General features: G+C 40.7%; 1 protein-coding gene across 25 annotated transcripts in view; it reads left to right on the forward strand.

Moving 5' to 3' along the window:
* The window catches only part of LOC128684052 (uncharacterized), a 1,018,196-nt gene that overhangs the window by 588,292 nt on the left and 412,012 nt on the right, over nucleotides 1-17,892 (forward strand). For all 25 annotated transcript variants that reach the window (XM_070091648.1, XM_070091672.1, XM_070091678.1 and 22 more), the window contains 5 exons: nucleotides 2,563-2,772; nucleotides 3,404-4,207; nucleotides 4,571-4,744; nucleotides 9,080-9,874; nucleotides 11,904-14,459. In XM_070091648.1, coding sequence (XP_069947749.1) covers nucleotides 2,563-2,772; nucleotides 3,404-4,207; nucleotides 4,571-4,744; nucleotides 9,080-9,874; nucleotides 11,904-14,459 — 4,539 coding nt within the window. The remainder of the gene's footprint in view (nucleotides 1-2,562; nucleotides 2,773-3,403; nucleotides 4,208-4,570; nucleotides 4,745-9,079; nucleotides 9,875-11,903; nucleotides 14,460-17,892) is intronic.

A 17,892-nucleotide genomic window follows, 5' to 3' on the forward strand; every position in this document is an offset into this window, starting at 1 on the left:
AGACAGAAAAAAGGACACCAGCAATCCTACCATCATGTAAAACAATTACAGGCTTTCATTTCACACTCACTTGGCAGGATGGTAGTACCTCCCTGGGCGGTTGCTGTCTACCAACCTATTTATTTATTTATTTATTTATTTTATGTCTTTGCAAACAGTACATTGAGATTTTATATTTACAATAGTGAGTTGCAATGCAAAGAGAGCCTCTATTATGCCTAGGCATTATGAGCCAACTTAACATTATTGGCTTACAGTCTACTTAACACTAAGGTGTACATAGGTGTACAGTAGGTGTACATAGGTGTACAGTAGAATAGTAATTATTTCATAGTTGTACAGTAGAATATTAATTATGAATAAATCAAAATTTGTATAATTTTTTTTTTTTTTCAACAAGTCGGCCGTCTCCCACCGAGGCAGGGTGACCCAAAAAAGAAAGAAAATCCCCAAAAAGAAAATACTTTCATCATCATTCAACACTTTCACCACACTCACACATTATCACTGTTTTTGCAGAGGTGCTCGGAATACAACAGTTTAGAAGCATATACAGTGGACCCCCGCATAACGATGGCATCGCATAGCGATTTTTCCGCATAACGATTACTTTTATCGCAAAATTTTTGCCGCGCATACCGATTAAAAACCCGCATACCGATTTTCGTCCGAGACGCGTCCAATGTGCCCTCAGCCAGCCTCACATGTGCCGCTCCGTCCCATTGTTTACCAGCCAGCCTCCGCGGTAACATCCAAGCATACACTCGGAATATTTCGTATTATTACAGTATTTTCGGTGCTGTTTCTGGAAAATAAGTGACCATGGGCCCCAAGAAAGCTTCTAGTGCCAACCCTGTGGTAAAAAGGGTGAGAATTAGTATGGAAATTAAGAAAGATTTTGAAGGGTTTGGGGCTAACCCTGAGAAGCCTATGCCAGTTGTGGAATCCATTGTGCCTACTTCAAAGATTAAGGAAATGTGTGCAGAGTGGGTTGAACTGCAAACCTTTATAGATGAAAATCACCCTGACACAGCTGTTGCAAGCCGTGCTTGTGACTATTTCAATGACAATGTTATGGCCCATTTTAGGAAAGTCTTGAAGGAACGGGAGGTACAGAGCTCTATGGACAGATTTGTTGTGCGACAGAGGTCCAGTGACTCTCAAGCTGGTCCTAGTGGCATTAAAAGAAGAAGGGAAGTAACCCCAGAAAAGGACTTGCTACCTCAAGTCCTAATGGAAGGGGATTCCCCTTCTAAACAGTAAGAAGATAATGCTCTCCCCTCCTCCCATCCCATCAATCATCACCAGATCTTCAATAAAAGTAAGTGTCATGTAATTGTGCATGCCTTTTTCAGTTTGTGTGTATTAAAATTAACATTTCATGTGGTAAAAAAAAATTTTTTTCATACTTTTGGGCGTCTTGCACGGATTAATTTTATTTCCATTATTTCTTATGGGGAAAATTCATTCGCATAACGATTATTTCGCATAACGATGAGCCCTCTTGCACGGATTAAAATCGTTAACCGGGGGTCCACTGTACGTATAAAGATACACAACATATCCCTCCAAACTGCCAATATCCCAAACCCCTCCTTTAAAGTGCAGGCATTGTACTTCCCATTTCCAGGACTCAAGTCCGACTATATGATAATACAAAGATATATTTATATTTGAACATACTTTTTGAGAAAACAATGATTCAATTATATTCCTGTCAACAATGGATAAAAGGTTAAAAGTGATTGTTTCAGTTATGATGTGGGAGTACATAGGTGAATATGTGTGTACTGAATATTTAGCATTTAGTCTAGGGTGATTAAGCGGCTTTTGAGAAGAGTCTTAAATTGATTTTCAGACTGGGTTACTTTAATATCTTCTGGTAATGAATTCCATATTTTGGGGTCCTTTATGTGCATAGAGTTTTTACACAGTGTGATATGGACATGAGGTATATCAAAAAGAGATCTGTGTCTTGTGTTGTGGTCATGTGTCCTGTTTAGGTTGGTGAGGAGAAGTTTGAGTGGAGGGTTTATATTTGCGTGTATTGTTCTGTGTATGTAGTAGGCACATGAATAAGTATGGATGTTCTTAATGGTAAGCAGATTCAGACTTTTGAAAATTGGTGGAGTATGCTGGTGGAGTATACCTAGTCTTTGAATTTTATGCTTATAAAATACTGTACAGCATTTAGCTTTTTATTAGTGTGGATTGCTTTTTTTTTTTAGTTACAGGGGCAGAGCTATGCTTGTTGTGTACTTTCTTCAGCATTTACTTTGCTGCCCTTGTGACCTTTCAGTTTCCTTAAGTCTCTTCTTTATTAACTTTTCGTTATGCTTGACCTGAGTGTTAATCGTAGAGGCCTTTCTTGTATTTTGTTTCAGCTGCATCCTGCTGTGTAAACATAATTGTTGAAATCATCTAAGCATTTTGCCATCTCTGATTTTTGCTTATTTCCTTGTCACTATCTAAGTGTCCCTGTAAAACTGATTCTGTAATTGATTCCAACTACTGCTTTACTTAAAGTTTTATAATGCTCTGTTATTCTCTCTGCATTGATAGGTGCAGGACAAACTAGACACAGTAAAGCTAGTGGCAACACGACTGTCTGAAGGCCAGCACATGTTAGGTGTCTTGGCAGAGGCTTATACGCGTGCTCTCAACCTTAGTCAAGTGGACCAGCAGGACCAGATTCGACAGGATTTCACAAAGCTCCGTAATGAATGGGATCATTTGAACATTTCACTTAATTCTACCCTCTCCAAGCTCAAGGTTTGTTAACCCAATGTACTGTATCAGGTTTCTGCTGTTTAATAAAGAAAAATCATTTCGAAAGTTAAGACACATGTGCAACATCTGGGTATCTTTATTGTAGAAGTTTCACCATCCAGTGGCTGTATCAATACAGATTCAAGGACATGACTAAAAGACAGTAGAACTACATGAGATGAGATAATCAGTCCCTCAGCCTTGGAGTTGGTGTGAAGATCACTGTGGTTATAGAATCTCTACAACCAAGGTGATCTTCACACCAACTCCAAGGCTGAGGGACTGATTAACTCATCTTTTGTATATAGTTCTACTGTCTTCTAGTTATTTCCTTGAATCTGTACTGATAAAGCCACTGGATGGTGAAACATCTACAATAAAGATACCCAGATGTTGCACATGTGTCTTAACTTTCATCTCGTCGGTATTGTATACCTTTCTTGCGCAAAAATCATTGCACTGTTGAGCATTGTACTGTATTGTGATTTTGTGTTGAATTTTAAAGAAAAAGTACCACACTGTGATATGATCAGTTTGTATGAGAATCATAACATTGAAGCACATAATTATTTTGTGTTACCCTACTTTGGTGAGAGATGGCTTAATGTATTAAAAAAATTATTTCAATTTTCAGAGTGCTGTGAATCGTTGGGAAGAATTTAGCGAGGCACAAACAAGACTGGAAGCTTGGTTAGTGGAAGTAGAGGAGCTACTAGTAGAGACACCAGATTCTCGGGGTGAAGTTGCTGAGATGAGGACTTTCCTTGAACGCTACAAACACATTGCTCTCCAGATCCAAGAAAAACGGGAAGAAGTTCAAAATCTCTTGGATGATGCAGAGGAATATGCAGAAAGGGCCTCAGATGAAGATATCCTGAACCGTGTGGAAGAAACTGAATCAAAGTGGGAAAAACTTAATGATCAATGTATTGAAATCATAACAAAACTTGAGGAAGAAATCTCTGACTTTAGTGAATATCAACTAGCACTACAGGAGACTGAGAAGTGGCTCCTTCAGATTAGTTTCCAGTTGATGGCTGAAAATTCCTTATATATCTGTAATAGAGAACAAACTGAAGAACAGATTGAGAGCCATAATGAAGAGCTCGAAGAGATCATTGAGTACCAACAGACTCTGGATGAAGTTAAGAATAAAGGCCGTAAACAGATTGACCGTTACATTGGCTCTGTACCTTCAATCCAAGACAAGATCGAGCGTCAGTTGCACAACATTCAGGAGAGCTACAACTCTCTCTTAAGTACTGCCAATCACATCCAGAAACGTCTCAGTGAATCTCTAGCCAAGTTTGAAGAATATGAAGCCACCTTGGAGTCTATCCAGAAGAACCTAGAAGAGTGGGAACCAACTATTGCTGAGGAGAATGATACCACTATACAAACAATGGAAGAGGCAAAGTACCATCTTGAGTGTACTAGGGTGAGTTTGACTGCAACATTAAGTACCATTGTAAATATTGTAAATTTTTTAGTTGCTTCTACTTGTTTGCTTTTCAAAAATTTACCATTATAGTATTCAAGTACTGTAGCTCATAGCAGTAATGTGAGGCAAATTGACAGAGTAGCTAGTGTACTTATATAACTAAAACAGATATACCATTTGTAATAGAATCATAGTGGCTAATGATCTCAGATATGCAAAGTAGTTAATTTGGAAGAGCAATAAAATTTGGTAATTTCTCTCAGTGGTTATATGTACTAATTAATTATAAACTTTATGTAATTATATTAATCATAATTTGTTCTTTAGAAAGTTTAACACTGATTTATTTTGCCCCTAAAGTCATGGCACAGTAAATTACTAGGAGAGAAATCTCGGCTGGCTTTTGCTGTACAAGCCTGTGAAGCTGCCACAGCATCCATTTCTCGGCCAGGGTCTCCTCAGGATGTAATCTCTCAATCCATCCCAGAGAGTGAAATGGCTGTCAGAGCTAAACTGGAGGATCTTATTGAACAGGTCAGTAGAAAACAAAAGTTTTTCTTTGTTGGTTTCAAAATCATGACCCAAGATTTTTTACTAAATATTCAAAAGTGTGTAACAAAAATTTTTTTGTTAAATGATAAGTTATTACAAGTGAGAAAGGCAGTGTTTATATTTAGTGCAGCATTGTAATTTTCATGCTTTGAATGACAACAATAAATGTTAGGTAATAATAGGAAAGATAATCTCATCTTAGGTAATAATGGGTTTAGAGTTTCTTATTACAGTGGACCCCCGAGTTTCGTGATTAATCCGTTCCAGAGAGCCCGCCGAAGGTCGAAATTTACGAAACTCGAAACCATTTTCCCCATAAGAAATAATGGAAATAAAATTAATCCGTTCCAGACACCCAAAAATATTAAAATAAAATATTTTTTTTCAAATTAAATAAAGATTTACATAATGAAAACAATCAGAAATCAAGTACATACATTTAAAAAATAATAATAACATTACACTTACCTTTACTGAAGACATCTGCGTGGATGGAAGATGGGAGGAGGGGATAGGAGGAAGGTGTACACTATTTTTTGGAAGGAGAATCTCCTTCCATTAGGACTTCAGGTATGAAGTCCATATCTGGGGTTACTTCCCTTCTTCTTTTAGTGCCACTGGGACCAGCGTGAGAGTCACTGGACCCTTGTCGCAGAAAATATCTGTCCAGAGAGGTGTGTTTCTGGCGTTTCTTTAAGATTTGTCTGAAGTGGGAAACAACACTGTCATTGTACATGTTGCCAATACGGCCTGCAACAGCTTTGTTAGGGTGAAGTTCATCCATAAATGTTTGCACTTCAGTCCACTTTCCACAAATGTCCTTAATCTTTGAAGAAGGCACCTTCCTCCATCTCTCTTCCTCCTCCTCTGCAGCAGTTTCCTGAGCTGTGATCTCTTGCTGTTGCAGATGAAGCTCTTGTGGCTCTTCAGTGGTTAGCTCTTCCCTGTGGTCCTCTACCAACTCTTCCACATCCTCACCACTCACCTCCAACCCCAGGGGCATCCCCAATGCCACAATACCTGGAGTTTACCTGGAGAGAGTTTCGGGGGTCAACGCCCCCGCGGCCCGGTCTGTGACCAGGCCTCCTGGTGGATCAGCGCCTGATCAACCAGGCTGTTGCTGCTGGCTGCACGCAAACCAACGTACGAGCCACAGCCCGGCTGATCAGGAACTGTCTTTAGGTGCTTGTCCAGTGCCAGCTTGAAGACTGCCAGGGGTCTGTTGGTAATCCCCCTTATGTGTGCTGGGAGGCAGTTGAACAGTCTCGGGCCCCTGACACTTATTGTATGGTCTCTCAACGTGCTAGTGACACCCCTGCTTTTCATTGGGGGGATGGTGCATCGTCTGCCAAGTCTTTTGCTTTCGTAGTGAGTGATTTTCGTGTGCAAGTTTGGTACTAGTCCCTCTAGGATTTTCCAGGTGTATATAATCATGTATCTCTCCCTCCTGCGTTCCAGGGAATACAGGTTTAGAAACCTCAAGCGCTCCCAGTAATTGAGGTGTTTTATCTCCGTTATGCGCGCCGTGAAAGTTCTCTGTACATTTTCTAGGTCGGCAATTTCACCTGCCTTGAAAGGTGCTGTTAGAGTGCAGCAATATTCCAGCAATATTTCCACAGCTGGCATAGGTTCCTTAGGGTCAGCCACAAACCCTTCAAAATCCCTCTCTTGTTCACAATCTGGCCACAAATTTCTCCAAGCAGAGTTCAAAGTCCTGGAAGTCACTCCCTCCCAAGACTTACCTATAAGGTTTATGCAGTGGAGGATATTAAAGTGGTCAATTCAGTGTCTGAGGTCACTTCAAAGCACTTTTGAAACACTGCTTTGGTGTAGAGTTTTTGAAGTTTGAAATGACCTGCTGGTCCATGGGCTGGAGGAGAGGAGTGGTATTAGGAGGGAAGAACTTCACCGTGATGAAACTAAACTCCTCCACTATTTGCTCTTCCAAGTCTGGAGGATGAGCAGGAGCATTGTCCATTACCAGGAGGCACTTGAGTGGCAATTTATTTTCTTCACACTGGGGCCAGACACTTCATTAAACCAGTCTAGGAAAATTCCCCTTGTGACCCATGCCTTACTGTTAGCCTTCCACATCACACACAAATTACTCTTGGCGACACTGTATTTCTTGAACACTCTGGGATTTTCAGAGTGATACACCAGTAAAGGCTTCACTTTAAAATCCCCACTAGCATTACTACAAAACATGAGAGTAAGCCTGTCTTTCATAGGCTTGTGTCCTGGGAGTGCCGCTTCCTCCTGCGTGATGTAGGTCCTCTTTGGCATTTTCTTCCAGAAGAGGCCTGTTTCGTCACAATTAAACACTTGCTGGGGTTTGAATTCTCCAATGTCTATGCACTCCTTAAACACCTGTACAAACTTCTCAGCTGCTTTTTTGTCAGAACTGACAGCCTCACCATGCCTTATCACACTGTGAATGCCACTACACTTCTTAAATCTCTCAAACCAACCTTTGCTGGCCTTAAAATCACAAGCATCACCACTTGTTGCAGGCATGTTCTTTATGAGATCGTCATGCAACTGCCTTGCCTTTTCACATATTATCGACTGCGTAACACTATCTCCTGCTAACTGTTTTTCGGTAATCCACACCAACAATAACCTCTCCACTTCTTCGAGGATTTGTGATCTCCTTTTTGTCAGCATATCCACCCCTTTTGCAACAACAGCACACTTTATTTCCTTTCCTTTCACCACGATCGAAGTGATGGTTGAATGGGGCTTGCCATACATCCTGGCAAGCTCTGTAACACGCACTCCACTCTCATATTTTTCAATGATTTCCTTCTTGAATTTGATCGTGTTCCTCACTTTCTTTACCAAAGGGCTTGCACTAGCTTTCCTTGGGCTCATGGAGACTTATTTAGCAGTTGTAATCACAAAAAACAATGGATTATTACGTATGAACCCACGGGGTGATGGTCACGTGTTGGTAAACAATGGCACATTGAGCATGAATGGCGTGGGAGACTGGCTTTGTGTGCTTGGTGACGGGCGGACGGGTACTGGACGGTCGCCGAAACACGAGTTTCTTCATGAAACTCAAGGCCAAATTTTTCCAAAAAGAACTCGCCGAAGGTCGAATTTCATGAAAGTCGAGGCTGCCAAAACTCGAGGGTCCACTGTATATAATAATCTTCTCAGGCAGCAGAGTATAGTTAGGCTCGGCTACGGTGTCCTGTAGCACTCAGCTCACATACTGAGCATCCATGGTTCAATCCCAAGTGCAGGTGGAAACATTGGGCATGTTTTCTTAAGACATCTGCTGTCCCTGTTCACCTTGCAGTAAGTAGGTACCTGGGTGTTAGCTGACTAGTGTGGGTTGCATCCTGGGGACAAAATTTACCTAATTTGCCCTAAATGCTCTGTATAACCAGGGGCTTTCTATATTGTATGTCATTGATGTCAGCTAGGTCTATATAGGTTGTATCATATAGTACTTGTAGGAATAAAGAATATTATTATTATTATTATTATTATTATTATTATTATTTTTATTATTATTATTATTATTATTATGCAATCATGGGGAAACAAATTAGATATTTGTTTCCTCATTGATGAGTTTTCTTTGTATATGCTTACAGTGCAATGCTACTTAATAGTCTCTTACATTTTCTTTTCCATCATATTTTCTTGCACATAATCCAGTTGTAATATCACAGTGGAACTAGCCAGTGTTTACTAAATAAAACTTTTATATTTTCTCCTGTGGGAGGCTAAAGTAAGCTGCCACTCTTCCTAATGCTCTGTTCCTTATGAGTTAATAAGAACACAATAATTAAAAAAATTAATTATTGATTGATGTAAGAAAAAGAAAAGATATTGATAATAAGTATTGCAAAACAATGACACAAGTGATAACGTTACTGATTTGAAGACCGTTATGGTTTTAAACAATGTTTAAGATTAAATTTGGTACAATATTTTGAAGATAAAATTTAGTGCTCTTTGCATTACAAATCATTACTGTATATAGTAATACAGCAATATAGTATTCTGCAGTAAAATTACTTTGGCCTTCATACAACTGTCAATATGTTGCATCTAAAGAAGCCAGGGCTATAAAATTGGCAAAACTTTAATGATCTTTTACTCGTAATATCCATACATGTCTTCCAAGTGTTAAAGCTTAAAATATTTCAGTTTAGTTTTGGAATTTTACAGCCATTCAAGATATGATGATTAATCATAATGTTTTTAGTAGTAGTTGGGCTTCATTAATTTGTTCTTGTATAAATGGTTACAGCTTCCCATTCAGTGTTCTAGATTAAATGTTTTATGTTTTTACTTTAGGTGCAGGCACGAGTGTCCACTATTAGCAACTCAGTGAGTGAACTGGAAGAACTTGCTCGTCAAAATGATGCCATCAGAAAATGGATTGAGGAATACCACATCATTGTGCAAGACTTCAAGAGCCGCCCTGCCAAGCTACGACCTGAAGCCTCAGCAATGGAAATCTCCCAAATGAACGATCTTCGCTCCAAAATCATGGAAAAGCAAAGCATTTTAGACGAACTGGAAATTAAACAAATGAACTTGGCTCCTGACATGGCTGATTCTGACATTCGTGAGCAGATGAATCGGTTGGAAGAGGAAGTAACCAATCTCATTGATTCTCGAACAGTCATTATTCAACAGATTGAAGAGTACAGGAGTAAGCTTCAAAATATTTATGGATGGTTTGACACAATTATCAAGCAGTTAGAAAAATGTGACAAGAGTGATAGTCTAGATTCCTTAAAGAAGTCTGCTGAAGTACAACAGCTGTGGAATCAATTTGAAGATGTTCAAACTCAACTGCAGGAACTCAAGATGAAGGTCAGTGATGTAATGCTGGAACTCTCAAGTTTAGATGTACAGCAAGTTGAGGAACAGCTAAGATCTGTTGAGAAAAAATATTCAGATCTTCAGAAACGTGTTGGTAAGAAGATGCAAGTGATTGAAATGACACGTAAGGGTTACGAAGATTCCAAGCATGATATCCTCAACCTGCAGAAGTGGGTGAGGGAGAAGATGGAGTTTACAAGGAATCTGCCACTTCTTGGATACACTAGTAAAAGCACAGAAATCAAACTGCTGGATATTAATGTAAGTACAATGTATGATAACAGTGTTACAACATTTTCTTTACTTCATTTTAAAAGAATGTTATTTACATTTCAGCTTTGTGTGCGAGGGGCTTGGACTTCCAGCAAGCATGCATGAGCATATTTGATAGGAATTAATGGAGACAAATGATTTTTAATACTTGACGTGCTGTTGGAGTGTGAGCAAAGTAACATTTATGAAGGGAATCAGGGAAACCGGCAGGCCAGACTTGAGTCCTGGAGATGGGAAGTACAGTGTCTGCACTCTGAAGGAAGGTGTTAATGTTGCAGTTTTATAAACTGTAGTGTAAAACACCCCTCTGGCAAGACAGTGATGGAGTGAATGATGATGAAAGTTTTTCTTTTTTGGGCCATCCTGGCTTGGTGGGAATCGGCCTATGTGTTAATAAATAAATAAAATAATAATAATAATAATATAATACATTTAGAGAGAATGGATCAAAGTAGAATGACATGGAAAGCATATAAATCTATAGGGGAAGGAAGGCGGGGTAGGGGTCGTCCTCGAAAGGGTTGGAGAGTGGGGGTAAAGGAGGTTTTGTGGGCAAGGGGCTTGGACTTCCAGCAAGCGTGCGTGAGCGTGTTAGATAGGAGTGAATGGAGACGAATGGTACTTGGGACCTGACGATCTGTTGGAGTGTGAGCAGGGTAATATTTAGTGAAGGGATTCAGGGAAACCGGTTATTTTCATATAGTCGGACTTGAGTCCTGGAAATGGGAAGTACAATGCCTGCACTTTAAAGGAGGGGTTTGGGATATTGGCAGTTTGGAGGGATATGTTGTGTATCTTTATATGTGTATGCTTCTAGACTGTTGTGTTCTGAGCACCTCTGCAAAAACAGTGATAATGTGCGAGTGTGGTGAAAGTGTTGAATGATGATGAAAGTATTTTCTTTTTGGGGATTTTCTTTCTTTTTTGGGTCACCCTGCCTCGGTGGGAGACGGCCGACTTGTTGAAAAAAAAAAAAAAAAATAATACAATAATATACAGCAGGCACGTGTGAGTGTGTTAGATGGGAGTGAGTGGAGACGAGTGATTTTTGGGACTTGATGAGCTGTTGGAGTGTGAGCAGGGTAATATTTTGCAAAGGGATTCAGGGGAAAATGGTTACCATACTTGAGTTCTGGAGGTGGGAAGTACAGTTCCTGGACTTTGAAGAGGGGTTTGGGATACTGGCTGTTTGGAGTGACATCTGAACTGTTGTATCAGGGTGCCTCTTCAAAGACACTGATATATGTGAATGATGGTGAAGGTGTTTCTTTATTTGTTGGGTCACCCTGCCTCGGTGGGAGACGGCTGATGTGTTGATTTGCTTTCATTTATGTTAATAAGATTGGTTTACAGTATTATCTTCTTGGAAAAGCCAATAGTTATAGCAAGCATTTTGGACAGATTTAAACTTGGAATGTCAGCATGGTAGCAATTACAGTACAAAGTAAAACATGACTCAAGAAATCGTAATGACACGATTGCAAACAAACCATACCCCCGGCTGGGATTGAACTCGCGGTCATAGAGTCTCAAAACTCCAGCCCGTCGCGTTAGCCACTAGACCAGCTAGCCACAATAAGATTCATCCAACTAGGTATATTTCTACACCATAGGAAGGGTAGCACAGGCACCACGACGGGCTGGAGTTTTGAGACTCTATGACCGCGGGTTCAATCCCGGCCGGGGGTATGGTTTCAAAGTGAAACATATATTGCACATACCTATACCACTTACTAATTAGAAAAAATGCATGACAGTGTACTGGCATACTGTACACAGAAATACAAAATAATATTTTCACCCATGTTATGTCCCAATTCTGTCACTGTGCACCTCACATATTCTCATATGCTGAATCTACATGATGCATTTAAGGATTATAGTATGTAATTTTAATAGCTAAAGGATGATGATTAAATACTGTAATTTGGTCATTATTTTTCGTTGTTTACTTATTTATAATTATTTTACCAAGTTTTGTTTTTCCACTAAATTTGCATGGGTCTTTTTCTTTCAGGATCTTTCAAAGGAGGTTTCTGCCAAGAGAATGCTTCTGGCTCAGCTAGAAAAAGCTATTGAAAATCTTAAAGGTGATGTTGAAGAATCTGAGCTGGAACTGTTGGACAACATAGTGAGCAAGACTTCAGAAGAGCTAGGAGTATTATACTCCACTGTAATGGAAATCAAGAATGATATGATTGTGTCCTATGAAGAGCGACGCAGCTTTGAGCAGTCACTTGACCAAGTACGTGCTTGGATTAGTGGTAAAGTAGATGAAGTGGTCTGCCCAGACCTTCTGCCTCTCAAATCTGAGGTTGCAGAGCGTGTAGTTGAGAAGTACAGAAGACTTGACACTGAACTAAAGCAGTATGCAGAAACTAGTGTATCTGGAGTGAAGAGGCAAGGAAGTGCACTTTTCAAGGACTGTACAGAAGATGAAAAGGATGAATTGCATGACATATTAACTGAAATTGATGACAAAATGAACAACCTCCGCCAGACTATGTCTGGAACTCAAAATCGGCTTTCCAACCTCTTGGAGGCAAGGCGTGACTTTGAAAAAGAAGTTGATATTGCTCAAAAATGGCTTCACCAGGCTGAGGTTGCTTTACAGACAGATACCAAAAGTCTCAATACAGCTGAAGTTCTTGCAGAGCATCTAAAAAAACTAGAAACAATGGAAGATGAACGTGAGTCAGCAAACAAGCGGGTGACCAGCATTGCCAATCTTTGTGAGGATCTGTTACCTTACCTCACTGAGGGTGACAAGTTCAGTTTGGGAGACATTGTACGTGACCTACAAGATAAAACATCAAGAGTGAATTCTTCTGTTAGTGATAAAACAGAACAGGTTCGTAACACCATCACACTCCAGCGACGCAATACAGAACGTATTGTGCAGAGTGCCCAGACTTTCTCTTCTATTCAGAAGGAAATCAAGGCTCTGAATAGGCCAGTTGGTCGCAATGTAGAAGATGCTCAGAATCTCCTCGTCTCATACCAGGAGGCTCTTAAAAGGGTTAATGAATTTAGGAAGAGTCTGGATGATATGCGTACTGGGTCTGAAGTCAGTGTAGGCGAGATGCGTGATATGATTAAGCAACAACAGGAGCTTATTCAGGTGCTAGAAAAACAAATTACAAGGATACGGCAATTAATCCTCGTGAGACAGCAGTACACCTCTCTTATCAGTGAGATTACTGGATTTGTTAACCGATATACTACTGTTGTGAAGGATGTTGAGCAAACAGAGAAGACAGTAACAGATAAACTTCGTAAGTACAGTGATATAATAAGAAAAATTCAGGAATGTGAAGCTCAGTTAACATCTGCTCAGGATAAGGGATCAATCATAAGTGAGGAAGGAACTGTTGAAGATCACAATGCCATCACGGAACAGTTGCAACAAGTAAAAACCAATTTAAGTGCTCTTCGTCGTGATGTGGAAAAAAGACATTCAGAACACGAGGTATCGGCAGAGAGTCATAAACGTATCCATGTTGAGCTTAATATGACAATGGAATGGCTGTTAGAGCAGGAATCTGAACTGAAGTCTCGGCCACTTCTAACATTAGAAGTGGAGAGCGCAAATGAAGAACTTGAAACTCATGAAGAGCTTGCCAGTGACATTGAGGATCAACTTAAGAAAATTCGTAGCATCCAGGAGAGAGCCAAATTAGAAACTGGTCTCCCATATATCCTTCAAGAAAGACTTTCAGAGGCAAATATGATTTTAGTTACATTCCCACTTGAGTTGGAATCCCGGCTCAAGTACCTCAAAGATGCAAAGATGCTTCGCCTAGATTATGAAGATTTTACTACCAAAATCAATGATTGGATCACTGAGGCACATAAACGTATTCTTGATGCTGATGGTGTTGATTATGAGAATGTACGATCGGAACTTGAAGATCACTTAGCTTATTTCTCAAGTGAAGGCTTGATTGGTGAATCTCTTGAACAGTTAGGCAATATTGCTGAAAGAATTGTTCCATCTTTAACTAGTGAAGACCAAGAAGAGCTAACAGATGAACTCTCAAAGCTCACAAAGGATCTTGATCATGTTACTAAATCAGCAAGAGATCACAAGGCTCAACTTGAGAAAAATGTTCAGCTTGCACTGGAATACAACAACCTTGTGGAGAGAGCACAAGGCCTTATAAAGGATGCTAATGTAAACACTCTGACTGATGATAGTGCCATTAATGTTGCAGCATTACGACTTAACCTACAAAGAATTGATGAAGAGCGTGTGCGTCTATATGATCAAAGTTACATCATAAATGACTTTACAGATAAGGCCAATGAACTTCTCCAACAGGCTAGCAGGTCAAGTCATGTAAACATTGGTAATCAGTTGTTAGAATTCAATAGAGAATGGAAGATTGCTTTGGAAAACATGGAGGGCCGACGTGAGGCTTTGGCATCCCTTATCAGTCAATGGCAGGACTATGATGTGGCAGTTCGAAGTCTTGAAGTTGGCCTCAACAACTTGGAGCAGCGTCTCACTGAAGAACTTGACTGTGCGACTAAAGACGACACTGAAATCGAGACCATCAAAGAGACCTTGCAGGTAAAGTGCACTGTGAACTTGCCTCTATTTTTGTGAGAGGTTTTAAAAGAAGTTTCACTTAGACTGAGTTTTTAATATCTACGGTTTGTATTTGCCTGAAAAACATTGCTGGATGATTTGTTGTAGATACATTCTGTCATCTCTTATTAAGGCAAAAATTATGTAGTTCCCCAGGGTTTGTGTATACCCCAGGGGTTTGCAGTCAGTATCTCCATAATGTATTGTCAGGGTGCACCTTAGATGATCTGGTTGTAATTACCTGTTGAAATATTTGAGTTTACACAGGAGTGGTCATGCTCAGGCTCTTGATCCTGCCTCTTAACTTTCAACCAGTTGCTATGAATTAACTGTCATGTCTGTTTTTAAATCGATGTATAGAGTTCACTTCCATTGTATTATTATTGATTTCATTCCACTTCTTTATCTTGCTTATCTTGAAGAAATATGGCACATTTTGGTATATAACTTCTAGCCATGCTTCTTTGCTGCATCCCTGGTATGTGTGTATGTGTAGGGAAAGTATCTCTAGTGAAGCTGCTGCTGGTATATCCATCTCCCTTACTCTAAATATTGAAATGTCATCAGTTTGGCTTATTGATGGGTACATGGTATCCTTTGTATACCTGGAGAGGGTTTCGGGGATCAACACCCCCACGGCCTGGTCTGTGGCCAGGCCTCATGGTGGATCAGGGCCTGATCAACCAGGCTGGTACTGTTGGCTGGGTGATTTTCGAGTGATGGTCCAGTGATTTTCATGTGCAAGTTTGGTACTAATCCCTCTAGGATTTTCCAAGTGTATATGATCATGTATTTCTCCCACCTGTGTTCTAGGGAGTACAGGTTGAGGAATTTCAAGCGTGACGGCTTGTCATCCAAGGAATTGGAGCTATTCTCTTCCATGAATCAGAATTGACTTCCTCATTTGCCTGGCACTGTGTAACCTTTATGGGTTTAGCACTTCCCTGTAAATGTAACTACAGTGGACCCCTGAGTTTAATGATTAATCCGTTCCAAAGAGTCTGCCGAAAGTTGGAATTCACGAATGTTGAAACCATTTTTCGCATAAGAAATGATGTAAATCCAATTAATCCATTTCAGACACCCAAAAGTATTAACAAAAATTATTTTTTTGTTAGATTAAATATAGATTTACATACAGAAAAGAATGAAAAATCAAGTATAAAAGAATAATATCACACTTACCTTTATTGAAGACTCTTGTTGGTGTATGGAAGGCAGGAGGAGGGGAGAGGATGGAGAAGTAACACTATTGTTTGGAAGGGGAATCCCCTTCCATAAAGACTTTAGGTTCCAAGTCTTATCTGGGGTTACTTCCCTTCTTCATTTTTTAATGCCACTGGGACCAGCTCGAGAGTCACTGGACCCCTGTCGCTCAAAAAATTGTTCTGGACAGCTGTTTCTGGCGTTTCTTTAAAATTTGCCTCAGATGGGACAGGAGATTGTCATTGTACATGTTGCCAACACAGCTTGCAACAGCTTTGTCAGGGTGATGTTCCTCCATAAACATTTGCACCTCACTCCACTTTGAACAAATGTCCTTAAGCTTTGAAGAAGGCACCGACCGTCTTCCATCTCTCTTCTTCCTCCTCTGAGGCAATTTCCTGAGCTGTGGTCTGTTGCTGTTGCAAATTAAGGTCTTACAGCTCTTCAGTGGTTAGCTCTTGACAGTGGTCCACCAACTCTTCCACATCCTGGCCAGTCACATCCAACCCCATGGAATTCCCCAGTGCCACAATAGATTGCACAACTGGCATAGGGTTTTCAGGGTCAGCCTCAAACTCTTCAAAATCTTTGTTGAGGACACAATCTGGCCACAATTTTCTCCAAGCAGTGTTCATCATCCTGGAAGTCACTCCCTGCCAAGCCTTATCCATAAGACCTATGCAGTGGAGGATACTGAAGTGATCTTTTCAGGACACTCTTAGGGTCAATTGGGTGTCTGAGGTCACATCAAAGACTTTTGAAACATTGCTTTGGTGTACAGTTTTTTGAAGTTTGAAATGATCTGCTGGTCCATGGGCTGGATAAGAGGAGTGGTATTAGGGGGCAAGAACTTCACTGTGATGAAACTAAACTCCTCCACCATTTGGTCATCCAAGTCTGAAGGATGACCTGGAGTTTACCTGGAGAGAGTTTCGGGGGTCAACGCCCCCGCGGCCCGGTCTGTGACCAGGCCTCCTGGTGGATCAGCGCCTGATCAACCAGGCTGTTGCTGCTGGCTGCACGCAAACCAACGTACGAGCCACAGCCCGGCTGATCAGGAACTGACTTTAGGTGCTTGTCCAGTGCCAGCTTGAAGACTGCCAGGGGTCTGTTGGTAATCCCCCTTATGTGTGCTGGGAGGCAGTTGAACAGTCTCGGGCCCCTGACACTTATTGTATGGTCTCTTAACGTGCTAGTGACACCCCTGCTTTTCATTGGGGGGATGGTGCATCGTCTGCCAAGTCTTTTGCTTTCGCAGTGAGTGATTTTCGTGTGCAAGTTCGGTACTAGTCCCTCTAGGATTTTCCAGGTGTATATAATCATGTATCTCTCCCTCCTGGGTTCCAGGGAATACAGGTTTAGAAACCTCAAGCGCTCCCAGTAATTGAGGTGTTTTATCTCCGTTATGCGCGCCGTGAAAGTTCTCTGTACATTTTCTAGGTCGGCAATTTCACCTGCCTTGAAAGGTGCTGTTAGAGTGCAGCAATATTCCAGCCTAGATAGAACAAGTGACCTGAAGAGTGTCATCATGGGCTTGGCCTCCCTAGGAGCATTGTCCATTACCAGGAGGCACTTGAGTTTCAATTTATTATCCAGGAAGTATTTCTTCACACTCGTTCCAAACACTTCATTGAACCAATCAAGGAAAATTTCCCTTGTGACCTATGCCTTACTGTTAGCCTTACACATTACACACAATTTACTCTTGGCGACACTGTTTTTCTTGAACACTCTACTGGCATTACCACAGAACATGAGAGTTAGCCTGTCTTTCATAGGCTTGTGTCCTGGCAGTGCCGTTTCCTCCTGCATGATGTAGGTCCTCTTTGGCATTTTCTTCCAAAAGAGGCCTTTTTCGTCACAATTGAACACTTGTTGGGGGACGAATCCTTCAGCCTTTACATAGTCCTTGAACTCCTGCACGAATTTTTCAGCTGCACATGTGTCAGAACTGGCAGCCTTGTCATGCCTTACCACTCTGTGTATGCCACTACGGTTCTTAAATCTCTCAACCCAGCCTTTGCTGGCCTTAAATTCACTAACATCAGCAAACATTGCAGGCATTTCCTTTACAAGATCGGTATGCAGCTGCCTTTCCTTTTCACAACTTGTAAAGTAACAGAACATAAGTGCAACTAATGTGACATTTTTATTGTGGCAACGTTTCACTCTCCAGGGCTTGACAAAGCTCTTGGAGAGCGAAACGTTG

This window comes from Cherax quadricarinatus, chromosome 3, assembly GCF_038502225.1.
Source record: "Cherax quadricarinatus isolate ZL_2023a chromosome 3, ASM3850222v1, whole genome shotgun sequence".
NCBI classification, from domain to species: Eukaryota; Metazoa; Arthropoda; class Malacostraca; order Decapoda; family Parastacidae; genus Cherax; species Cherax quadricarinatus.